General features: G+C 44.3%; 1 protein-coding gene across 4 annotated transcripts; it reads left to right on the top strand.

The window, feature by feature from the left end:
* The first annotated feature begins 1,209 nt into the window (after positions 1 to 1,209).
* On the top strand, positions 1,210 to 22,497 carry LOC141215249 (uncharacterized). 4 transcript variants are annotated; one of them, XM_073665561.1, is made up of 7 exons: positions 1,210 to 1,274; positions 13,677 to 13,729; positions 14,225 to 14,772; positions 14,856 to 14,979; positions 15,063 to 15,160; positions 15,356 to 15,446; positions 19,574 to 22,497. In XM_073665561.1, the coding sequence occupies exons 3-7, from the start codon at positions 14,518 to 14,520 to the stop codon at positions 21,001 to 21,003; spliced, it is 1,998 nt and encodes a 665-aa protein (XP_073521662.1). In that variant the 5' UTR covers positions 1,210 to 1,274; positions 13,677 to 13,729; positions 14,225 to 14,517; the 3' UTR covers positions 21,004 to 22,497. The 4 variants fall into 4 exon arrangements, with proteins under 4 accessions (XP_073521662.1, XP_073521663.1, XP_073521661.1 ...); XM_073665562.1 differs by lacking the exon at positions 1,210 to 1,274 and adding an exon at positions 2,419 to 2,532; XM_073665564.1 differs by lacking the exon at positions 1,210 to 1,274 and having other exon boundaries at positions 13,474 to 13,729; positions 14,225 to 14,463; positions 14,593 to 14,772.
* The last annotated feature ends 4,345 nt before the right edge of the window (positions 22,498 to 26,842 follow it).

Here is a 26,842-nt window from a genome sequence, read left to right as displayed (position 1 = left end):
CGCACGCCTCGTACACACGCGGCTCCGCTCCGCACGCCTCGTACACACGCGGCTCCGCTCCGTACGCCTCGTACACACGCGGCTCCGCTCCGTACGCCTCGTACACACGCGCGGCTCCGCTCCGTACGCCTCGTACACGCGCGGCTCCGCACCGTACGCCTCGTACACACGCGGCTCCGCTCCGTACGCCTCGTACACACGCGGCTACGCTCCGTACGCCTCGTACACACGCGCGGCTACGCTCCGTACGCAACGTACACACGCGCGGCTCCGCTCCGTACACCACGTACACACGCGCGGCTCCGCTCCGTACGCCACGTACACACGCGCGGCTCCGCTCCGTACGCCACGTACACACGCGCGGCTCCGCTCCGTACGCCTCGTACACGCGCGGCTCCGCTCCGTACGCCTCGTACACGCGCGGCTCCGCTCCGTACGCCTCGTACACGCGCGGCTCCGCTCCGTACGCCTCGTACACGCGCGGCTCCGCTCCGTACGCCTCGTACACGCGCGGCTCCGCTCCGTACGCCTCGTACACGCGCGGCTCCGCACGCCTCGTACACACGCGGCTCCGCTCCGCTACACCTCGTACACACGCGGCTCCGCTCCGTACGCCTCGTACACACGCGGCTCTGCTCCGTACACCTCGTACACACGCGGCTCCGCTCCGTACACCTCGTACACACGCGGCTCCGCTCCGTACACACGCGGCTCCGCTCCGTACGCCTCGTACACACGCGGCTCTGCTCCGTACACCTCGTACACACGCGGCTCTGCTCCGTACACCTCGTACACACGCGGCTCTGCTCCGTACACCTCGTACACACGCGGCTCTGCTCCGTACACCTCGTACACACGCGGCTCCGCTCCGTACGCCTCGTACACACGCGGCTCTGCTCCGTACGCCTCGTACACACGCGGCTCTGCTCCGTACACCTCGTACACACGCGGCTCTGCTCCGTACACCTCGTACACACGCGGCTCTGCTCCGTACACCTCGTACACACGCGGCTCTGCTCCGTACACCTCGTACACACGCGGCTCTGCTCCGTACACCTCGTACACACGGCTCTGCTACATCCACACTGTAAACCCCTCCTGACCCCACACATAAACCTCAGCTCATCCAGCACCATGACAACCAGCACAGCGGAGTCCTGCATCCACTGAGGCCCCTGATCATGTGACCCCTGACTCCTCCCCTCCTGTGACCTCATCACAGGTCCTGTGCGCACAGAGCAGCCATATATGTGGTGGCGGCTCTGCAGGTGGAGGTATGTGGAGACCCCATTACTGGGCGCAGGGGGCATTAACCCCTTCAGCACGGAGACTCTTTGGGGGTCTTGTGTTGCCCCTTTATAAGAATCATAAGGTTTTTGTTCTGTTTCCTGTAATAGATACATACGACCCAACTATGGAGACAGGAAGGGGGGAAACGTATTGTTCTCATAGTACAGGACCCCTTTACTGGCCCCACAGTGTAATGCCCCCATTATGCCCCTTATGCAGGATGTATGATGCCCCACACAGTGTAATGCCCCCATTATGCCCCTTATGCAGGATGTATGATGCCCCCACACAGTGTAATGCCCCCATTATGCCCCTTATACAGTATGTATGATGCCCCCACACAGTGTAATGCCCCCATTATGCCCATTATACAGTATGTGTGATGCCCCCACACAGTGTAATGTCCCCTTTATGCCCCTTATACAGTATGTATGATTCCCCCACACAGTGTAATGCCCCCATTATGCCCCTTATGCAGTATGTATGATGCCCCCACACAGTATAATGCCCCCATTATGCCCCTTATGCAGGATGTGTGATGCCCCCCACACAGTGTAATGCCCCCATTATGCCCCTTATGCAGGATGTGTGATGCCCCCACACAGTGTAATGCCCCCATTATTCCCCTAATGCAGTATGTATGATGCCCCCCACACAGTGTAATGCCCCATTATGCCTCTTATGCAGGATGTGATGCCCCCCACACATTGTAATGCCCCCATTATGCCCCTTATGCAGTATGTATGATGCCCCCCACACAGTGTAATGCCCCCATTATGCCCATTATACAGTATGTGTGATGCCCCCACACAGTATAATGTTCCCCCCTTAGCGCCTGAAGTCCTGTAGTTGGAATAATCCCTCTGGAGTTGGTTTTACCTTTGGCTGCTCCCCTACATGTAGACCCTCGAGCATGTATACATGCATGTAGGGGAGCAGGCCTTACTAGATATCGAGGCTTTGTACAGTAATATACCGCATGAGGATGGTATCAGAGGGGTAAGACATTTCTTGAAATAGAGATCAGTAGAGTGTAGCAGACAGAATGACTTCATGGAGGATCTTCTAAAATTCACTCTTACTCATAACTTCTTTCTTTTTGACAGGAAATACTTCCACCAGCTCAGGGGTACTGCGATGGGGAGCCTCTGTGCCCCTTTGTATGCTAACCTATTCTTGGGCTCATAGGAGGAAACCACAAAATTCAGGGATGATCATAAGTGGTGGCATCCATATATTGGAGTATGTTATAAATATATTGACAACATTTTTATCATCTGGTCAGGGACGGCCAGGTGTTATCCGAGCGCGCTCGGATGCTAAGAGTATCTTCTGCGTGGTTGAAAAATATGTTTGCCTCGTCACAGTTGCATAAATTGCGGCTGCTAGGCATCTGCAACACATGCAGGGATTGTCTGTTATACTAGAGAGGAAGCTATAGTGTCACCAAACTGGGACACAAGTTCTCCTACACAGAGCTGAATATGCAGTGCCACAACCAGTAGTGTGTGGCCCTCATCGAATGGACTTTGAGAGTCGTACCGACAGCCTCGGACTGGCCTGGCGGGGTGCCGGGAAATTTCCCGTTGGGCCCCCTGCAGAGAAGACAGAGGAGAAATTTTTTTTTGAAAAAAAAAAGTGGTCGCGGGCCCTTTAAGGGCGCGCGCACGCACTCTCACCGTCGCGATTCCCAGGACAGTAGCGGGAGGGGCCTGGGAGCAGGAGAGCCGAAGAGCAGAGCAGGGGCTGCACTGCTGCGTCACACTCGGCAGACAGGGCCGCATGTCTGCTAAAAGTGACGTCACAGCGTGCCCTGCCCTGCAGTCTCCCGCCTTAGGAGCGCGTCTGTACTGTACAGGTAGTGTAATATTTGTGTGTTTGTATGAATTTTTATGTATATGCCTGTGTGTGTGTGTGTATATGCCTGTGTGTGTATATGCCTGTGTGTGTGTATATGCCTGTGTGTGTGTGTATGCCTGTGTGTGTGTATATGCCTGCCTGCGTGTGTGTGTAAATGCCTGCCTGCATGTGTGTACAGTGTGTGTGTATATTCCTGTGTGTGTGTAAATGCCTTCCTGCGTGTGTGTGTATATGCCTGTGTGTGTACAGTGTGTGTGTATATGCCTGTGTGTATATGCATGTGTGTGTGTATATGCCTGCCTGCGTGTGTTTGTATATGCCTGCATGTGTGTGTGTGTGTATATATACCTGCATATGTGTGTGTATATACCTGCTTATGTGTGTGTGTGTGTATATGCCTGTGTGTGTGTATATGCCTGCATGTGTTTGTGTGTATGTATTTGAGTGCCAGCCTGTCTACGTGTGTATATGTGTCTTCACACATGTGTGCGTTCTTCCCTGCGTGTCTGCATTTTTGTGTGTGATTGTCTGAGTGTGTCTGTGCATTTCTGCGTGTGCTTGCTGTGTGTGTACGTGTCCCCATTTCTGTGAGTGTGTATCTGCGTGTGGATATTAGGGCTCTTTCACATGTCCTGACATTTACGGGACTGGAGATATCATTGTCCACCTGTGTGTCATCCGTGTGACACGTAGCAGCGCTTGGGAATCAGTATACAGTTGGCGCTGTTCCCAAGAGCCGGGTGCTGAGCGCTGCCCTCATCATAGATCCCTGCCGGTGCTGCGATCAGCAGAAGCTGGGTCAATGATGAGAGTAGTAGTCTACTCATGCCGTGTCCACCTGTAAAAATAGGAATAAAATAAAAAAAATCCTTATACTCACCTCTTCTAAGTGTCACTCGCTGTAATCCGTGCGAGTGCTCACGCCGAGGGGAATGACTCCTGCAGCGAGCGGTCCCCGGAGCTGCGCTCAGTGATTGACAGGGCACCGCTTGTTGAGCACAGCTCCGGGGCCCACTCGCTGCAGGAGTCATTCCCCTCGGCGTGAGCGCTTGCACGGATTACACTGGGTGGCACTTAGGAGAGGTGAGTTTAAGGATTTTTTTATTTTATTCCTATTTTTACAGTTGGACACAGCGGGAGTAGACTAAAATTCATCATTGACCCTGCTGCTGCTGATCGCAGGACCGGCAGGGATCTATGATGAGGGCAGCGTTCAGCACCCGGTGCTTGGGAAGAGCGCTAACTGTCATCAGTGTGCTTGATGTTTTGCTGGAGGTGCAGCAGGTGAAAAACAGACATGTCAGCGTGTTTTGCCCACGGACACCACATGGTCTGTGGAAAGTGGAAACACACTGACATGTGCACATTCATTTGAATGGGTCTACATGTACCAATGTCTCTGGTACGTGTGGAAACTGCCACCGCATGTACTGACGTGTGAAAGAGCCCTTAGTATGTGTCTGTGTGCGCTTGTGTTCGTGTGTGTAAGCGCTCTTCTGCATGTCTGTGTGCTCTTCCGAAGATTTATTATATTTAGGGAGAGATGGGAGAGAAATTTTAGGCGACCGAATGGGGAGATGTGTGAAGAAACAGTATGGTGAACTAGGGGAGGGGTGGGAATGAGTGCAGGAACAGAATACGGAACGGGGATGTGTGAGGAAACAGTATGGAGAGTGGGGGAATAGTGTGAGGAGACAGTATGGAGGGAGAAAAGTGTGAGGTGACACAGCACAGAGACTAGGTAGTGTGGGGGAAGGTACAGAGATGCGGCAGTATGGGGGGAACAGTGTGAGGGCACAGCAAGGAGGGAACAGTATGCTGAGGATGGGGAGTGTGATGAAGGGGCACAGTATAGAGACTGGGCAGTATAGGGGGGACACAGTGTGAGAGGACAATGTGAAGAGGGGGCCCAGTATAGTAAGGAGAGGACAGTGTGGAGAGGGGGCCCAGTATGGTAAGGAGAGGACAGTGTGGAGAGGGGGCCCAGTATGGTAAGGAGAGGACAGTGTGGAGAGGGGGCCCAGTATGGTAAGGAGAGGACAGTGTGGAGAGCAGGTACCATAAGAGGGGTACAGTGTATGTCATGTTTTGTGCAGGGAGCATTGTAAGAGTTAGGTTTATTCAGGGGCTCAGTGTAGATATTTTTATTCAGGAGCATTATAATAACTCTGCTATCTTTAAGGGCATTGTGTGGGGATGATCTGCAGAAGACCGGAGAAGATGGAAGTCTGCAGAGACGAGCTGTGGATGAGAAAAGTCATCATGGAGTCTGGACAAGAGGAAGAAAAGAAAGAGAACGACTCTAATCAGAGAAGACGTCTCAGGTAAGATACCTGGATGTAAATGTTCATTTGTGATCCTGCCTGCGTCTCATCAGTACTGTGCTTCTTGTATGGTCCGCAGTCTGATGATGACTGATAACAACTCCCAGTATCTCTATTGTTAATTACATACTGGGAGTTGTAGGTTTATGCGATACAAAGATATATGGGGCTGACCTGACATTACAATTGATGGTGATTCAGATGATGTATTCATGTACTGATGTGTTTGTGCGCGTCTGCGTATCTGGAATAATATGTATTTTTGTAAGATGTGTGTATGTAACTGTGCATTGTGGTGTGTAATAACATTCATACGCTTGGGGCACCTTTACTAAATCTTTTAGGTCTCTTTCACATGTGTTAGGGAATTCCATTTGTCTTTCCCCATTTAGGAACAGACAAGTGAAATTTGCTAACCTTGTCATAACTGTCACCATTGGGATGTGCTTGTATGGAGCGGGTTCAGGAGCTGAGCCTGCTCCATACCGGGCAGATGTCGGCTGTGTTACATAGCCGGCGTCTGCCTGTAACTACAAAGTGAGGGTGCTGCAATAACATCCGGCACCTTGATTGTGACACTTCCATGGAGCCCAACCTCAGGCTGAGCTTCATTGAATGACTAACATGGCAGCAGCACCTGGCAACTAGTGCTGAGTGAGTGTGGTCGGATAAGGTCCCCAGGGTAGCATGTTTTGCAGCGGTAGACAGACGCAACACATGCAGGAATTGCCTGTTTGTTAGGTAATCCCTGCACGTGTTGCTTCTGTCTACCGCCGCAAAACATGCTACCCCGGGGACTCGAGCATATTAGCAGAGCACTACAAGATACTCAGATAACACCTGAGCATGCTGGGATAACACCTTATCCGACCACGCTCGCTCAGCACTAGTTGCCAGGTGTTGCTGCCATGTTAGTCATTCAATGAAGCTCAGCCTGAGGTTGGGCTCCATGGAAGTGTCACAATCAAGGTGCCGGACGTTATTGCAGCACCCTCACTTTGTAGTTCGCGGTGACTGTAATGTCTCCGTCCTTGCACCGCCCCAATAACAGGAATTGAGTGGCGACAGGGAGAATAAAATGTAATTTTCTCCCTGTAGCCAATGCTTTTCCATTAAGCCGTCTAATCAGGCTTTAAACCCTATTTACCTGCAGATTACCCCTATATCTGCAGATAAATATCATTTTTCAAGGTGACAAGTTACCATTAAAGGGACTCTGGCAGTACGGAATGACTGTTCGAACAAAGTCCTGCCGCTTGGTGCTCCACATACAGCCAATCATGTAATTATAGTAGATTATAGAAAAGCATAACAAGTAATAAAACAGTTTATGGTGGGCTGTAGTGTGGGCCCCTAGAGTCAGTTCCCCTTGTGGGCCCTAGACACCCCAGTCCGACCCTGCGTACCGATGCACCTCAGCCAGTGAGGTCCTCACAAATCAACTGGGAGCTGAGAGTAGCTGTGAGGAACTGTAGCGACACATCTCAACCCATATGGTCCCCATAGGAGATTATAGGCCTTACCATAATGGTTTGTTGGACTGTTGTAGCTTGTAACAATAGTTATGTACTTCTACATATAACCAGAAAGTTCTTGACTCTGCATAATGCAGAAGTACAGTGTCCATTTTTGACAAGTGATTCTGACAAGTGACTTTTACTACTGTAATAATAATAAAAAAATATTCACTGTTCACTTATGGGACTTGAACCCAAAACTCTACGTCTAGAAGAGTACCCCTGTAGTTTGTGTGCTAAATAGGCATAATTACAAAAAAACACAAAACATTCCTATTGGGATTTGAACCGAGCCATTGTAGTTTCAGAGGCTGATGCCTTACCATTGAGCTATCCAGCCATGACATAATGCCTGGGAGCTTTTCTTGTCTTATGAGATCAACCATGAAAATACCCAGGATGACTAAAAGTTATTGTGATTCTGATGTTTGAAGAAAGTCACACATCAAAATCACACATCATTTGAATTTGGCTTGGAGCAGGTGTTTCTGAAAGTCCCAATCAGTTTCAGATACTGTAGGTTTGCACTGAAAATCATATAACCAAACCGAACGCTTAGCTTTCATCACCTGAGTTTATAGCTCAGTGGTTAGTGTACTGACTTCTGGACAGAATTTTGGGTTCAAGTCCCATCAGCGAACAGTGACTTTCTTTTATAATTATTACAGTTGTAAAAGTTACTTGCCAGGATCAATTGTCAAAATCACTTGTCAGACAGGGTATTTAGCCTCAGGCTGACATCATTCTGATGTTTTTGATATCTGATTATGTCCTAAAATGGACACTGTACGGAAGAAGCATTCATAAAGTATTGTGCCTGCTATCTGATATATGTACTTATCGTCAAGTTCTTGTTAGGTAAGAAAAGTTTTTTTTGGACTTTGGCGGCCAATTACAGCTATTGCTGTGGGACCTGTGATTTTTATCTATACCACTGTTTATAGGATAATAGAGTAAAATAAAGTTGTTATGGACATGATTTACCTAACATTGTGCAGTGAGTCTGTTTTCCCTATAGTGACCGATATTTCTTGTTATTAAAGCTGTGATATATTTTTTCATTTTAAACCTTTTTTTAACTTTTTTAAACAACTCTCCTTAGTGCGATCATACAACACAGAAGCCTCTGATTGCTCAGATAATGCACTGTACTACTGTAGTGCCGTGTATTATCCCTGCCTGTCAGTGTAATACCAACGGCCCCATACACATGAGATAAATGTTGACTGATTGGTCATTAGGCAGATGACTATCTCTCCCGACTCTCCCATACACACAAATATTCCAGCTTTCCTGTGGTGTGTATGAGAGTCTCCTCCAGACTCCTCTAGCGGAGGATTATCTACAGGAAGAACAAACTTATTAGCCTCTGAAATTCTCTGCCCTGACATCATCTGACAGGAGGTCCCCAAATACATTATATAGTCAACCAAACCCCCAAAATCAGTGCTTTCATGCAACTTTAGTCTAATATTTATGGAGGCGTTAAAAGGTAACTTATTGGACGCTGCCTTTGGCCCGTCCTAATAGACTTTCGTACATTGCAGGCCCAGACACTATTATTAGGCATTTTAAGTATCATAGTAACTAGGCAGCCCCATACTATCGAGTACTTGGGGGAGGAGGGGCACTGAGCCGGACTCTGTCAAACCTTCTTAGATGCCATGTTTCCTTTGGACAACAAGTGGTTAAACTGCCAGGGTTTTTGTTGCAGCCGCACCTGTGCCATCCCTGCGGTGTACATCTATGTTCTGGTGCGCAAAAGTGTGAATTTTTTTTAAAACAAATGTTTAACGTGTTAAAAAATAACAAAATGTGTCTTTATGCTTTTTTTTTTTTTTTTTTTTCAAATATCTTTTTAGTCAAGATTTTCAAACATTACAATACAGAAAAGATACAACTGAGTAAAACGTTTGACATTCCATGTCAGCATTACATCATATACATTATAACTTGTATAAGGAAAGGAAAAGAAGAGAAAAAAAGGAGGGGAGAGAGGAGGTAAATGTATTTAGTGGGGAAGTGGTGGAAAGGGTAGAAAAGAGAATATCTCCCACTGCAAACATTTGTACACACTGTTAATATACTTAAACCTTCAACTGGAATATGGGACCTGAAGAATCCCCAGCGTAGCCCCCAGATCCTCCAAACAATACCACTCAGTACAGGGCCACCAACAGGGCATTACTGCCCTTACTGGCGTATGGGGCCCGGTGCTCACCGGGCCCCTGGGAACTGAACTTGTGTCCTCACTTGGACACAGGTTCACTTTAAAGCTATTGCCGTGCGGGAGTCTTCCCGCATGTCAATAGTTAACGGCCACCAGCCAATCATAGGCCTCAGGCTGACGTCACGCGCACGTCGCTGGTGTATGACGTCAGTTCCGGCCTGTGACATGGCAATACTCGTTTTACAATATTACAGTAAGTTCCCCCCCCCCCCCCCATGGAGACCTTTCTTTCTTTCTTTTTTTTTATTTTATCCCCTCCCCTCTTTCCTTTCCTTTTCTTCCTTACTTTACTCCTTTTCTTTCCTTCCCCTACTCCCTTTCCTTCTCTTCCCCTTTTCTTCTTTCCTTCTTCCCTCTCCACTCCGCCATGCAGTTTTTTACTCTACAGTAGTATATATAGGTGTTACTCTAATTAATCCTTTCCAACCATGGCTGCCATAATTTATGGAAGTATTCCTGCCTATTCTTCTTGGTGTAAATACTTTTTTCAAGTTGAATTATATAGTTCGTTTGGGCAATGAATTCACGTCTGGACGGGGGCTCTTCTCTAATCCAATATTTTGCAATCAATTTTCTGGCAATAAACAATAATCTCGCAATTGCTATTTTGGTTATGTTGTCTGTTTTTATTTCTAAACAAAATAGATTAGGGACAAACTTTTAATACCCTTTCTTCATTTTAATGGAATAATTAAATAAAAGTGAAAATTTATAACCTTATAGTGAGGGATATTATATGGGGTTTTCCCCATTTGGTTAATAATCGAGTGTACATCACTCCGGGCTATTGATAGTCCTATTTTGATTTTGGTAATTTTATTAATAGTTATTTTTATTTCTCAGTATAGTAGTGATAGGGAGGACCCAGGGTCAGCCCGCCAGAGCGTTACAAGAGGGAAGTAGAGAGGGGGAAGACATCACTACATGGGGGAAACCCCAAACCCTTAACAATTAACCACTTAACTGTTTATGCTCTGCAGTAAGTTGCCCTGCTAATAGTATTTGCACCATTGACCACGCTGTGGACTTCTCTTTTTTTCTGGTGAGTTGGACCTCAGAATATTAAGCTAAATTAAAAACTAAGGGAAAAGAAGAGACTCTTCCCGCACCTGGGTCAACCCGTTCACCAACAGGGTGCATGTAACTTCATAGCCTTAATCATTTATGTAGCATTAATGACTCTAAGAGCTTTATATACTATGTCTATAAATGCTACTGTGAATTATTTAGCAGCAATGTTCCTATGATAGAAAAGACAAAGAAAAAATATATAGCATCAACATTGAGACTGTTTTTCAAAGAGAACAATAAACAATATTGGTCCCTCTCATTAAAGCCAAGAAAAATAATGGAAGGGTATGTGCACACGATGCAGAAATGAAGCAGAAAATTTCTGCATCATTTCTGCATCTCCCTGGCAGAAAAAACGCATGCAGATTGTGCATGCGTTTTTCCTGCAGAATACATGCGGATCCACATGCAGATTCACATGCGTTTCCGCATGCAGATTGACAAGCGCTTTCCAGGCGATGTTAGCATCACCTGGAAAGTGCTTGACAACTAGGTCACACTATATAAATCCATGCAAACAGCATGGATTTATATAGTGTGACCCGAGAGAGTGTATATACTTACCTCCGATGGCCCGCGCTGTCCTGCTCACTCCGTTCTCCCTCGCCGGCAACTTTGAATTGAAAGACCTGCCGACGTCAGCGTCACGTGACCCGTCACATGACTCTGACGTCACCGCAGGTCCTACAACTCACTGCAAGTGCCGGGAAGCAAGCAGGAGCGGTGCGCGGGCCGACAGATGGTAAGAATACATTTCTTTTTTATTTTATTCTTTTTTTTACAGCTTTTTAATGGTACCTGGGTGTGGATGAGACTCTCCTCTCCTCCACACTCGGGTACCATCCGCACATTAGAACGCGCCAATAACGCAAGTACAAATGCTGTCTTGCGGAATTGGCGCGTTCTAATGCAAGTCAATGGCGGCGAAATCGCCGCGTTTCCGCAAAATTAATTGACATGCTGCGGATTTTTGACCGCAGCGTTAACGCTGCGGAAAAATCCGCATCATGGGCACAGCACATGCGGATTTCCATTGAGGAACATTGCTTCCCTTCTACCATGCGTTTTTCATGCGTTTCCGCGGCGTTTACGCAACTGCAAAAACGCCGCGGAAACGCATGAAATACGCATCGTGTGAACTCAGCCTAAATCTCTACATGAAGAATTAAGATGATGTAAACAAGCAATTCACTTCCTGACATGTAAACCAGTCGGAGACATAACTTTTTCAACATTTACGAATCTTTTGAATAGGCAGAAAAGAATGGCTGACTTGTGGAAAGTGATTACCATTCAAGTAGGTGATCTGCTCCGGTGTCTATGCTGTCCTTGGGCCTTTGGTGTTGAGTAGTGTCTGGCTTCTTCTCATTCACTTCTTTCCTAACCTCCATGTCTCGATGATTTGGAGAGTGAAGTGTCCATGTCCCTTTCAGCCTCTTGAGGCGACTTAAAAGTAATAACCTTTCCTGGAAAATTCTTAGTACAGCAGGATACTGGAGTGTGAACCTCCACTTTTACTGGAATAAAGTTAAACAGATTTTTTTTAAAGGACCTCTTGTGTTTGGTGACATCTTCCGAATAAAAAAGGGCTGGATGATTTCCTCACTACGCATAACATTGTGGGTTATAGTTAAATTAGTGACAAAATGTACAATTGGGGGAGGAAGGTTGAACTTGATGGACCTAGGTCTTTATTCAACCTATGTAACTATGTAATCTTCAAATAGTAAGAGCCGCATTACTTTCATTATCGAAAGGCGATAGTCATGCAAGGTGTGAGAAAGACTTGGTGCAACACAAAGGGAAGAGGAAAAGGGAGCCCAGACTCTATGGAAAGGGGGAAGTGGAGCCCTCCTAGGCTGATCTAGTATCACCCTGTCTCCACTAACGTCCCTACATTTTCTCTTCACCAATTGCCGCACGCAAACCTCACCCTGTCTTTCCCTGGTGTTTGGCCCTGGCAAGGGAAGGGAGCGGGATGAGCGCTAGTCAATCCCCACTGACTACTATTAATAACAAGGGGTAACAAACAAGGGAAGATAGCTTAGCTTTTAGTCAACTTCAGAGAGATGAATACCCTTCCTCATAGCTCCAGAGAGGATGAAGTAATGCACTTTGCTCCGAGCCTTCACAAAGGGTAATGTGAGTGTCGCCGGCACCTCCCTCTAGCAGACAGCAGGTATTTATACACCCAGGCCAGGGTGTTAATTAGCCAGAGGAAGATAGCCGCTGGGTCCTAGAGAGACAGCCTCTAAGAAGGTGTCTGTAATGCCAAACGTAGAGATCTCCTGCAACCAGCTGTAGGGCGACTGTCTGTCACTTCTGACACACCCGTGACAGTGATACCTTTTTCTGTAAGCTCTCATAATGTCTGCTTTGTCGTAATCTAAGAATTTCATTGTTGGTGAGAACGTATATCCAGTCCCACTCTCTGTGCTCTTTCAACTCTGCCGCTATGGCTGAGACCCAGTGATTGAGGCATATCTCTCTCACAGAGTCGCTGTAATTCTGAGGCAGGAACCGACTCCATTAGCCTTATTAGTCTCAAGTTACTGTGTCTGTATCTATTCTCTAGATCTTCCACCTTTTGGACTCTCTGTCACTTGTGATTAATTCGGACGAATGCAATCCAGTAAAACATTGGATTGCATTAGGTCCAGTGTTAATTTTTGAGTGTGTGCCCACATGCGTTTTTTTTTTCCAGCTCCGATCGGATTGCGATTGGACTATAAAAAAAAAAATGCAATATGGTGCCATTGCATGCTGAATTCGGATCACACGCACCCATACAAGTCTATGGCTGCATGTGAAACATCGCACTGCACTCTGATATCACCCTAATGCATTGCGATTCCCGCCGGCACCAGCAAAAGATGAGATGGAGAAATTAATTTCTCCATCTTCTCCGCAACTGTGCTACAATCCTCTCATGTGAGAGGATCGGAGCACTGACACTCGGCTGTCGCTCTCAGCAGAGCAGGAGCCGAGTGTCATTCGCATATCGCTCTCGCATCGGATGCCACACGCTAATGGGACTCCGGCCTTTCACGGAGGCGGCTGGATTCTGTAGACATTTCTTTAACGTAACATAGTACATCGTAACATAGGTTAAATAAAGACCTAGGTCCATCAAGTTCAACCTTCTTTCCCCAATTGTACCCCCTACAGTAACACTACACTAACTTACTAACTAACTGGGACTAGGCCTCACAAATGTATTATTATTACCATTTTTATTATTGCTTCTCTTTTACAATTAAAAATAAACCAGTTTATAATTTTTTAATTAGTTTTATATTTTATGTTACTCTAGTGATTTAATAAAAGTATTAATAAAATCCCTATGTAAGTTTTCATTTAACTATTTGCATCTTTCAATTGCAGGACCCGTTGTTCAAGCTCTGCGATTCTATCTTTGTGGCCACCTAGTTCTCACTGTAAGTGGTTGAGGGAGGTTTGGATGGTTGCTCCAGAATCTTTTGAATATCAGGAGCAATTCTGCTTTCAACAGCCAGTTATTTATAGTCCAGCAAATTGGAGGGTACCTTTGTTAATGATGCATCCTCAGTATATTCACTGTTAGACGGAGGTAAAGCTGTTTGCGTTGCTGAGACGCATTCTGGGGTCAGCGCCATATTGTCCCGCCATCCGTTCGTCAAAGCAGATACTGGTTCATGGAAGAGTAGGGCAGGTTTGTCAAGGTTTTTACCCATTGGTAGGCTTGTCTAGGCCATTTATCGGTGCTTATGTCTGGTTTTATTTAAGTCGGGTGCACGAGCTTTTCACTTGCATCCTACTTGACTAGTGCCGTATACTGAAATCCAACTTATGCTTTTTGCATGTTTTTTTCTTTTTACAAAAATTGTTGGTGCTAATTTTCTTTTGAAACATTTTAATATCTGCTTTTTTCTGGTGTTTTTCTTGTAATATAGGAAAGCCTAAGGCCAGAAACAAACCCCATAAAACACTGTACATGGAGATTTTGGTATCTAATAATTTCTGTGCACTGTGTTTGTACAAACAAAAAAGCTTTTAGAAATGCCTCAGTGAAGATCTTCTGTAGAAGAGAATTTTCCTCATTTACCGGTCAAAGATAGATATGGACAGAGACAAGATGGCGGAGAGGATATTACACCTCACCCTAGAGATCCTCTTCCGGCTTACTGGAGAGGTGAGAGATTCTGATGACGTCACATTACATCATTCTTATCTATGGGAATAACAGATGGACAGAACTGGAGAGGTGAGGACTCTGGAAATGTCTGTAGTGAGATTTATTAATGTGTCTTTCCATAACCAGGATTACACAGTAGTGAAGAAGACCTCTAGTGAGCGCTGTCAGGACCCTGTGTCTGAGGGATCGGGAAGACCCCTGAGCCCAATCACAGGGCCTCCACCTCAACCCCTGATACATGAGGACATCAATGACCAGAAGATCCTAGAACTCACCTACAAGATGATTGAGCTGCTGACTGGAGAGGTGACACTGCTGGGAATGCTGGGACATTATACAGTAATGCTATGAAGGGATTGGGGGGATGATTGTATCATTGTATCTGTCAGATTGCTATAAGGTGTCAGGATGTCGCCGTCTATTTCTCCATGGAGGAGTGGGAGTATTTAGAAGGACACAAAGATCTGTACAAGGACATCATGATGGAGGTTCCCCAGCCCCTCACATCACCAGGTAATAGACAGGACTAAATACACACGGCCTATAATTATCTGTATGTAAAGAATGAATTCAGTCCCTGTATGTGTTTCCTCCAGATCTATCCAGTAAGAGGACAACACCAGAGAGATGTCCCCGTCCTCTTCTTCCACAGGACCGTAAACAAGAAGTTCCCAATGTTCCTCAGGATCATCAGGTAGATGAAGAGAAGGTGTCATGAGATCTCCCTTATGATGTGTAGATAGCTGTGAAGGTCTTGTGCTCAGTCTTGTTTTATCCACCAGTATTATATGCTTTATACTTGTGTAATGAGAACGGTGGAGATGGCAGGATTAGAGCTGATCATAGATGTGACTTCTTCTGTCTGTGACTTTTACAATATTTGTCTCAGGGTGAAGATCTGACCCATATTAATACTACAGAGACATATGTGAGGGGTGATGAGCGGTGTAAAGAGGAGATTCCTACATATGACCACCCAGGTGAGTAGTAACCACTAAATGCTGAGAAGTCACAGATTCTTCTCAGTCACCGGCTGTGGCTGCTTTATCGGTGGTGTAGTCCGGCCGTACCACAATCGCGTGATCACCATTTTGCTTCTAGATCACAACATTCTCCTGCTGACCGTTACCTGTCCAGATCTGTAAACTATAAAGCCAAATGACAGTGTGCGTAGAATGTGCTGACAAGTTGGAAAATCACTTGAAGAAAAATATTATGATGGGCCTTTATTGAATGCTTTATTGAATAAGAAATATACCCCTCTTGTAAACAGAGCATAAGCCCAGAGCATGGGCCAACATTTCCACCGTTTTACCGGTCTTTTTCAAGGCAAATCCATCACTAAACAAAACAAACCAAAATTAATACAGGTATAACAGATATGGCAGGTTCTGCCTATTATAGGCTACAGAATATTATAGTGACAATTCCTAGAACCCCACCAAAAAAATAAATATAGAGGTAGAGGAGTGGTGTCAGAAGGATAAGCCAGGTGGACAATAGATCCTAGATAAGGTCCAACAGGGACGCGTGATATAGACAGAAACTATTAGAGTTATATATTGAGTTAATATTACCTAATATGAGGGTCTTTCTCAAACATCGCTAGAAGAAGAGAAATATACAAAGTTAGCCGTGCTGTACAAATATACATGAGGTCCTAAAAATTAACTGTACAGGAATAATATGTACAGAAATCATGGGGAACAAAAACCATATTACATTTATTCTATGCAACTACATGACATGAAGACAACAAAACAACGAAAAAGCAAACAAAAAAAATAAAGTAATAATTAGTGTTGAGCGAGTATGTTCTGTTCCGAGTATGCTCGGGCCATGCTCCAAGTAATTACAGCTGCTCGGTGATATGGTTGAATCGCTCCCGTGTGCATGATTTGCGACTGTTTGACAGTTCTAATACGTGGGAGGAATGTCTATTTCTTACACATTCTTCACATGTGTAGGAACACTAAAAGCAAGAATTTGAGGGATAAGGACTAGAGCCAAACATATGTGCACATATACACTGTGTGCAGAATTATTAGGCAAGTTTTATTTTAGAGGATTATTTTTATTATTGATCAACAACTATGTTCTCAATCAACCCAAAAGACTCATAAATATCCAAGCTTAATATTTTTGGAAGTTGGAGTGTTTTTTTTTTAGATTTGGCTATCTTAGGAGGATATCTGTTTGTGCAGGTAACTATTACTGTGCAGAATTATTAGGCAACTTAATAAAAACCAAATATAATCCCATCTCACTTGTTTATTTTCACCAGGTAAACCAATATCAGTGCACAAAATTTAGAAATAAACATTTCTGACATGCGAAAACAAAAAAAATTAGTGATCAGTATAGCCACCTTTCTTTATGATGACACTCAACAGCCTTCCATCCATAGATTCTGTCAGTTGCTTGATCTGTTTTCGATCCACATTGCGTGCAGCAGCCACCACAGCCTCCCAGACACTGTTCCGAGAGGTGTACTGTTTTCCCTCCCTGTAGATCTCACAGTTTATGATGGACCACAGGTTCTCTATGGAGTTCAGATCGGGTGAACAAGGGGGCTGTGTCATTATTTTTTTCTTCTTTTAGACCTTTACTGGCCAGCCACGCTGAGGAGTAGTTGGATGCATGTGATGGAGCATTGTCCTGCATGAAAATTATCTTTTTCTTGAACGATACCGACTTCTTTCTTTACCACTGCTTGAAGAATTTGTCTTCCAGAAACTGGCAGTAGGTCTGGGAGTTGGGCTTCACTCCATCCTCAACCCGAAAAGGTCCCACAAGTTCATCTTTGATGATATCAGCCCATACCAGTACCCCACCTCCACCTTGCTGGCGTCTGAGTCGGAGTGGAGCTCTCTACCCTTTACTGATCCAGCCTCTGGCCCATCAAGAGTCACTCTCATTTCATCAGTCCATAAAACCTTTGAAAAATCAGTCTTAAGATATTTCTTAGCCCATTCTTGATGTTTTATCTTATGTTTCTTGTTCAAAGGTGGTCGTTTTTCAGCCTTCCTTACCTTGGCCATGTCCCTGAATATCGCACACCTTGTGCTTTTTGATACTCCAGTAACGTTGCAGCTCTGAAATATGGCAAAACTGGTGGTGATTGGCATCTTGGCAGCTTCACTCTTGATTTTCCTCAATTCATGGGCAGTTATTTTGCGCCTTTTTTGGCCAACACGCTTCTTGCGACCCTGTTGGCTATTTGCCATGAAACGCTTGATTGTTCGGTGATCACGCTTCAAAAGTTTGGAAATTTCAAGACTGCCGCATCCCTCTGCAAGACATCTCACAATTTTGGACTTTTCAGAGCCCGTCAAATCTCTCTTCTGACCCATTTTGCCAAAGGAAAGGAAGTTGCCTAATAATTAAGCACACCTTATATAGGGTATTGATGTCATTAGTCAACACCCCTCCATATTACAGAGATGCACATCACCAGATTTACTTAATTGGTAGTTGGCTCTCAAGCCTATGCAGCTTGGAGTAGGACAACATGTATAAAAAGTATCATGTGATCAAAATACGCATTTGCTTAATAATTCTTCACGCGGTGTATATGTATCTAGGGAGGGTTTAGTTAATAGGTGAGACGGATATGTTCTGGAAGGGGGAGGGGGAAAGAAGACATTGAAATGGTACAAACCTAGGTATGGTAATGTCCGAAGTATAAGGAAGTTTTATGCTTGTTAGCAAAAATGTACTGTCCAACCGTGGTACGGTGGAGGCTGTTGGAAAAGACATAAACGTAGCTGAGATGTAATCAGTAGTATAAAGGAAAAGTGGACACCAGGAGTAATACTGACCATATGGAGCGTTGTCCAGGGGAGTTGGTGTGGAGCGCTGTGTGCACTTGCAGTGGTGCTCTGGTGCCATTGGTGTCAGTGGGAACGTGTATATACGCGCTTAGCTCGGTACTTCCGGTGTCAAGGCACCGGAAGTGACCCAGGATTGAGAGCCAGAACGAGGCTTCAGACGCAGTGTGTACCGAGCTAAGCGCGCATATACACGCTCCCACTGACACCAACGGCACCACAGCAAACGCACACAGCGCTCCACACTAACTCCCCTGGACAACGCTCCATATCGTCAGTATTATTATACAATATGGTTTTTGTTTTGTTTTTGTTCCCCATGATTTCTGTACATATCATTCATGTATAGTCAGTTTTTAGGACCTCATGTATATTTGTATAGCACGGCTAATTTTGTATATATCTCTTATTCTAGCGATGTTTCAGAAAGACCCTGATAGGGTTGAAACGTAACCCAGCATATGGCTTTGTTCTGTCACAATAAATCTATTACTAAGGATATCTCCATGAGTGCGGCTGATTATCTCTTATTTGGTGACTGAAGCAGGTGCAGATCCCAGAGGAGATGGGACACAACATTTACAGAAGCCCTAATATAATAAAATGTCAGAAAATCAGCAGTAGAAATCCCCATATAATGACTCCATTTTGGAAATTATAACCCTCATTGAATCAATCTTTAGAAGTTGTTACTATTTTGACTCCACAGGCACTTTCCGGAAATTAGCACTCACTGGATGTTTGAGAGTGAAAATTGCAAATATACCATTTTATTACCCAACACATAGTGCCCAGATTGTGCTGCAGGAGACACACACCGTAGACTAAGTGGGTTCTTCTCACTATAGTAATGCCAAATACATGGATGGTAAATGTGGTTTGGACGCACTGCAAGGCTCAGAAGTGAGGGGGAGATTTGACTTTGGGAGAGCGGATATTGCTGGATTGGTTTATGGAAGCCATGTTGCTTTTCAAGAGCCTTTGAGCCACTAGTGATGTGGAAACCCCCGTTTTTTTCCATTAACAGATGATGGATTTGAGTGGTATTATTTTCGCCTACATAACATTTTTTGGTGGCTTTTTATTGCATATTTGGGAGGCAGACTGAACAAAAAGTTGCACACCGTGCTCTACTGGTTCATCCTATGAGGTTTTCTTGGTGAATAATTCAATATGTTTTCATAACTTACCATTTTACAGTTTAAGTAGAAATGTTAAAAAATATAAAATTCAAAGATATTTTATTCTAAAATAATAATTGGTTTTATTCTTGGCAGATGTCTGTACCAGGAGATCAGAGGGACAGCTGACATCTTCAATTTTTAAATCGGATAATCTTGAGATCCCACAACAGACAACTGAAGTGAATGCCATTACTCCAGATATACCATCATCCCTTCACAGCAAAGATCTGTCATCTGATCCTCTGAAACACGTCATGTCTTCTGATTCATTACCGAATACTAAGGAAAATCAAAGTCACAAAATAAGCATTAAAAAACAAACTGCTCCTAATTCAAAGAAGCCATTTTCAAGTTCAGAATATGGAAATGGTTTTCCCCTCGAAAAGTCTTCTCTTAAACATCAAAAAATTCAAACAGCAGAGAACAGATTTTCTTGTCACAAGTATGGGAAATGTTTTAACCAGAAATCAGATTTGGTTAATCACCAGAGAACTCACACAGGGGAGAAGCCTTTTTCCTGTTCAGAATGTGGGAAATGTTTTAACCTGAAATCAGATTTGGTTAGGCACCAAAGAATTCACACAGGGGAGAAGCCTTTTTCATGTTCAGAATGTGGGAAATGTTTTAACCGGAAAGCGCATCATGAAATGCACCAGAGAACCCACACAGGGGAGAAGCCTTTTTCCTGTTCAGAATGTGGGAAATGTTTTAATCGGAAATGCAGTCTTTTTATACACCAGGGAACTCACACAGGAGAGAAGTCCTTTTCATGTTCAGAATGTGGGAAATGTTTCACACTGAAAGGGAATTTTGTTATACACCAAAGAACTCACACAGGAGAGAAGCCTTTTTCATGTTCAGAATGTGGGAAATGTTTTAACCTGAAATCAGATTTAGTTAGGCACCAAAGAATTCACACAGGGGAGAAGCCTTTTTCATGTTCAGAATGTGGGAAATGTTTTAACCGGAAAGCGCATCTTGAAATGCACCAGAGAACCCACACAGGGGAGAAGCCTTTTTCTTGTTCAGAATGTGGGAAATGTTGTAACCTGAAATCAGATTTGGTTAAGCACCAGAGAATTCACACAGGGGAGAAACCTTTTTCCTGTTCAGAATGTGGGAAATGTTTTAACCGGAAATGCAGTCTTTTTATACACCAGGGAACTCACACAGGAGAGAAGCCCTTTTCATGTTCAGAATGTGGGAAATGTTTTAACCGGAAAGCGCATCTTGGAAGACACCAGAGAACCCACATAGGAGAGAAGCCTTTTTCATGTTCAGAATGTGGGAAATGTTTTAACCGCAAAGGACATCTTGGAAGACACCAGAGAACCCACACAGGAGAGAAGCCTTTTTCATGTTCAGAATGTGGGAAATGTTTTAACCGGAAAGCGCATCTTGAAAGACACCAGAGAACCCACACAGGAGAGAAGCCTTTTTCATGTTCAGAATGTGGGAAATGTTTTAGCTGTCAATCAGCTTTTGTTAAGCACCAGAGAACCCACACAGGGGTTGTCCACTAGTAGGGCAACCCCTTCTCATTCCTCATGTTTGGTCTTGTTAAAATATAAACACTTAAACAAACCTCCCATGACGGCACAATTCCAGCGGTGTCAGGATTCTCATTCCCGGGGCTCATGTGAAGTTGTTACATCACGTGGGCCCTGTGCCCAATCAGCCCTGGCTTCACTGTCCCCGCCTTCAGACGTATTGAACATCAACAGGAAGCCAGGGCTGCAGCTTCTCTCTGACTTCGTCTCATTGTTCGATTTGTCCGAAAGTGAGAACAGTGATGCCAGCGCTGATTGGATGCAGGGCTCACATGACATAACAACCTTACATGAGCCCCCGGAACGCAAGTGCTGACACCGCTGGAACATCGCCGGCATGGGAGGTTAATATCTCACACACAGAGAAGCCATTATCATACCTAGATTGTAAAAAATTAATTACTGGAAAATCATATTTTGTTAACCATCAAAAATAACCCAGACGTGGAGAAACTATATATTTTATTTACGAATTGTAGAAAAACACATAAGACCGTCATATAATTAAATGAGAAAGGAAAATTACTTTAGAACTTACCGTATTTCTTGGACTATAAGACACTTTTTTCTTCAATCAGATCATTTTTATTAAGAAAATGACACAATAACGTTTTACAAAGAAAGATCAGTAGAACAAAGAGAGATTCAATGTTACATGGTATCATTATATATTATTGTTATACATAAAATACAATAAAATTGTCATCTGCTTCCAAGGATTCGATTTTTTTCATTCAAACAAACTAATACCCCCCCCCAATAACACTCCAGAGAAATCTATATTCATATGATTATTACTTTTTTATGATATGTATACATTAGAATATCTGCCATTCAGTTAGAATAATTCGTTTGCATGTGTACTGAACATACTTATATCTTTTAACCTGGAATGATCATACCACAAGTGTTCATGAAACCAGAAATTGCCATATGTTATTTCTCAGGAGTACTCCAGATGGCAGGTCTGGAATATTCAACCAGGGTCCGCAGATGTTGTCAAATTTCTTGGTTGCTTTTCTCTTTATATACCTTTATTTCTAACCAAATAATATTGTTTAGCTTATTTATTAACTTATAAATTGTCGGTGGTTGAGCGTCTAGCCAATGTTGTGCAATAAGTTTGCGTGCTTGATACAATGTTCGCAAAAGACCTATAGCCATCGGGGATTCAAAATCGACAGATTCTCTCCAATATACCAATATGCATATTTTGGGCTCTGCTTGGATTTGCACACCAAATACCCTTTATTAAAGATAGTGTTTTTCCAGTAGGAGCCCAATCTACAGAACTCCCAGAACGTGTAACAAATGCGCATCTCCTGTTGCACATCTTAGACAATCTGCATTTGGACATGGTCCAATTCTAAATAGAAGGCTCGATGTTCTATACAGTGGGTAAGGAAAGACCCCTTTACATTTTTCACTCTGTTTCATTGCAGCCATTTGGCAAATTCTAAAAAGTTCATTTTTTTTCTCATTAAAGTACACTCTGCACCCCATCTTGACTGAAAAAAAAACAGAAATGTAGACATTTTTTAAAATGTATTAATAAAGAAAAACTGAAATATCACATGGTCATAAGTATTCAGCCCCTTTGCGCAGTATTGAGTAGAAGCCCCCCTTTGAGCTAGTACAGCCATGAGTATTCTTGGGAATGATGCAACAAGTTTTTCACACATGGATTTGGGGATCCTCTGCCATTCTTCCTTGCAGATCCTCTCCAGTTCCGTCAGGTTGGATGGTGAATGTTGGTGGACAGCCATTTTCAGGTCTCTCCAGAGATGCTCAATTGGGTCTAGGTCATGGCTCTGGCTGGGCCAGTCAAGAATGGTCACAGATTTGTTCTGAAGCCACTCCTTTGTTATTTTAGCTGTGTGCTTCGGGTCATTGTCTTGTTGGAAGGTGAATCTTCGGCCAAGTCTGAGGTCCAGAGCACTCTGGAAGAGGTTTTCATCCAGGATATCTCTGTACTTGGCCGCATTCGTGTTTCTTTCAATTGCAACCAGTCGTCCTGTCCCTGCAGTTGAAAAAACACCCCCATAGCATGATGCTGCCACCACCATGTTTCACTGTTGGGATTGTATTGGGCTGGTGATGAGCAGTGCCTGGTTTTATCCACACATACCGCTTAGGATTATCATCAAAAAGTTCTATCTTCGTCTCATCACACCAGAGAATCTTATTTCTCATAGTCTGGGAGTCCTTCATGTGTTTTTGAGCAAACTCTATGCGGGCTTTCATATGTCTTGCACTGAGGAGAGGCTTCCATCGGGCCACTCTGCCATAAAGGCCCGACTGGTGGAGGGCTGCAGTGATAGTTGACTTTGTGGAACTTTCTCCCATCTCCCTACTGCATCTCTGGAGCTCAGCCACAGTGGGGGTTCTTCTTTACCTTTCTCAATAAGGCTCTTCTCCCACGATTGCTCAGTTTGGCTGGACGGCCAGGTCTAGGAAGGCTTCTGGTGGTCCCAAACTTCTTCGATTTAAGGATTATGGAGGCCACTGTGCTCTTAGGAACCTTGAGTAATGCAGAAATTCTTTTGTAACCTTGGCCAGATCTGTGCCTTGCCACAATTCTGTCTCTGAGCTCCTTGGGCAGTTCCTTTGAGCTCATGATTTTCATATGGTCTGACATGCACTGTGAGCTGTGGGGTCTTATATAGACAGGTGTGTGCCTTTCCAAATCAAGTCCTATCAGTTTAATTAAACACAGCTGGACTCCAATGAAGGAGTAGAACCATCTCAAGGAGGATCTCAAGGAAATGTACAGCATGTGACGTAAATATGAGTGTCTGAGCAAAGGGTGTGAATACTTATGACCACGTGATATTTCAGTTTTTCTTGTTTAATAAATTTGCAAAAATTTCTACATTTCTGTTTTTTTTCACTCAAGATGGGGTGCAGAGTGTACTGTAATGCGAAAAAAATGAACTTTTTAGAATTTACCAAATGGCTGCAATGAAACAAAGAGTGAAAAATGTAAAGGGGTCTGAATACTTTCCGTACTCACTATATGTATCAAATTCTTCTCTCAGACTTTTGACAAAGTCTAACAAAGACTGAAGTAAAACTACAGCAGTATTTACATGCCTCTTGAAGGGACAGATTGGTTTTATGAAACCGATCCAAAATCTCATGCCTCCCTAGAAGAATGAGGATATGTGCACACGATGCTGAAATGCTCAGGATTTTTTCCTGAGCATTTCTGCATCTCCCTGGCAGGAAAAAACGCATGCGGATTGTACATGGATTTATATAGTGTGTGAATGTCAAAAAATAAAAAATAAATATATACTTTACCCTCTGATGGCCCCCAGTGTCTTGCTTCGCTCGGTCCCGGCTACCGGCAGTGAAGACTGAAGGATCTGCCGACGTCAGCGTCACATGACCCGTCACATGACTCTGACGTCAGCGAAGGTCCTTCTTCATTCAACCGCGAAGTGCGGGGAACCAAGCAGGAGCGCTGCGCGGGCCGTCAGAGGGTGAGTATATATATATTTTTTATTTTATTCTTTTTTTTTTTTAATGGTACCTGGGTCTGGATGAGAGTCCTCTCATCCACACCCGGGTACCATCCGCACATTAGACCGCATGAAAAGCGCATCAACATATACAGTGATGCGGATTCCATGCGGTCTAATGCAAGTCAATGGCGCCAAAAAAGCAGCATTTCCGCAAAATTAATTGACATGCTGCGGATTTTTGAGCGCAGCGTTTACGCTGTGGAAAAATCTGCATCATGGGCACAGCACATGCGGATTTCAATTGGGGAACATTGCTGCCCTTCTACCATGCATTTTTAATGCCTTTCCGCGGCGTTTTTGCAGTTGCGTAAACATATTAAAAACGCATCATGTGAACTCAGCCTCAAGGGAGAATCAAGGTCACTGAATTTCTCACCCAAAGCCTCAGACTTTACATGAACTGAAGTCAGGGTCTGTAGCTATGCTGTCTATAAGATTACATATTGGCTGGATCCTTTGTAGAAAGCTAAACCTGCGTCATATCTTGCTGACCGCCTTGTGGTAGAAAGCGATTTCACAACTGGTAACCAGAGAGGTTATAATTTTATTATCAGCAGATGTTGAAAAAAATACATACAGATTTTTAACACTTTGGAACAACTTTATGTCTCTGGAATAGTTTCATCACTATTTTTCCTGCCAGGTTAAGGGAATGGGCCGCACAGGGAATGAATTCCTAACATGTGCTTGGACCCCATTGTACTTCCCACTCATATTGGCAGCATTATCATAAGACTGACCCCTACAATCTTTAATATTAATACCATTTTTACAAGGCATACCAACAATCACCTCGGCTATTGGTTTGCCAGTGTGACCAATATCAGGAATGAATTGTAGAAATCTTTCAAGGAGTCCAGTGGGCAAAACATATCGGACAATAAATGTTAGCTGGTCACAGTTGGAAACATCTGGTGTAGAGGGATCTTTTTAAGACTTTACTCCAATATAATTTTTCACTTCCCATTTGCACAGCCCAATATCTGATGGAAACTCTGAAGCAGCTTCCACCCCTTCCTGAGCACACGCCATTTCGTCAATGCCATTTTCTGGCTCTGCGTCAGATGTTTGGGGCACTACAATGAAATAATCCGCGTGCTCGGAGCAGTGAGATGGAGATGGACATTTTCTGGCTCTGCGTCAGATGTTTGCGGCACTACAATGAAATAATCCGCGTGCTCAGAGCAGTGAGATGGAGATGGACATTTTCTGGCTCTGCGTCAGATGTTTGCGGCACTACAATGAAATAATCCGCATGCTCAGAGCAGTGAGATGGAGATGGACATTTTCACAGCTGTTGTTATTGACATCACATTCAGTCGGCCAATCAGATTCTGTAGATTTTCTTTTAAAGAAAGTCTGTAACTTGAGGAATTTTACAAATCTCTTCATTTATTTGTGGAGCTTTCTGTCGCTGCTCTTTTCTTTTCTGAGCACCCGATTTTAGTGAAGAATGCATCTACAGACATAGGACAATAAAGTATAAGAATAGTTATAACAACTAAAAATGGCTGCCGTCAGTCCGTGTGTTTTGTGAGTAACTTACAGTTTGTCTGGTACTTTGAGGATGAAGAGGATAAAAGAAATGATGCAAAAACTAAGTTTTCTATAACAACATCTGCTTACACCTGGTGAATCTGATGGTGTCGTGTGTGTACTTGTGAAACACTTACTAGAAAGTCACTGGGTCTCTGTTCCTCTCTAGTTTTGTCTTTCTCCGAGCTTCTTGCTCCTGACACCTGTTCCATTGGTCAAAGCATGAGAGAAGTTCCTGTAGACCAGGGGTCTCAAACTCAGCTGGGCATATGGGCCGCACACGGAAAAACATTTAATTTGGGGGGCCGCATTATTTGTATGACAAAGTGACATTTTTAGTGATACCATTTTAATTTCTATACACCTTTTGAACTGGTCCTCATCTTGCAGACATGGTCTCCCATCCAGGTTCCCCATATTGCAGACATGGTCACCCATCCAGGTCCTTCATATTGCAGACATGGGCCCCCATCCAGGTCCTTCATATTGCAGACATGGGCCCCCATCCAGGTCCTTCATATTGCAGACATGGTCTCCCATCCAGGTCCCCCATATTGCAGACATGGTCTCCCATCCAGGTCCCCCATATTGCAGACATGGTCTCCCATCCAGGTCCCCCATATTGCAGACATGGTCTCCCATCCAGGTCCCCCATATTGCAGACATGGTCTTCCATTCAGGTCCCCCATATTGCAGACATGGTCTTCCATTCAGGTCCCCCATATTGCAGACATGGTCTCCCATCCAGG

This window comes from Phyllobates terribilis, unplaced genomic scaffold (assembly GCF_046119375.1).
Source record: "Phyllobates terribilis strain yellow unplaced genomic scaffold, ASM4611937v1 Scaffold_235__1_contigs__length_3068650, whole genome shotgun sequence".
NCBI lineage: Eukaryota > Metazoa > Chordata > Amphibia > Anura > Dendrobatidae > Phyllobates > Phyllobates terribilis.
This window is presented reverse-complemented; position numbering and strand designations above follow the sequence as displayed.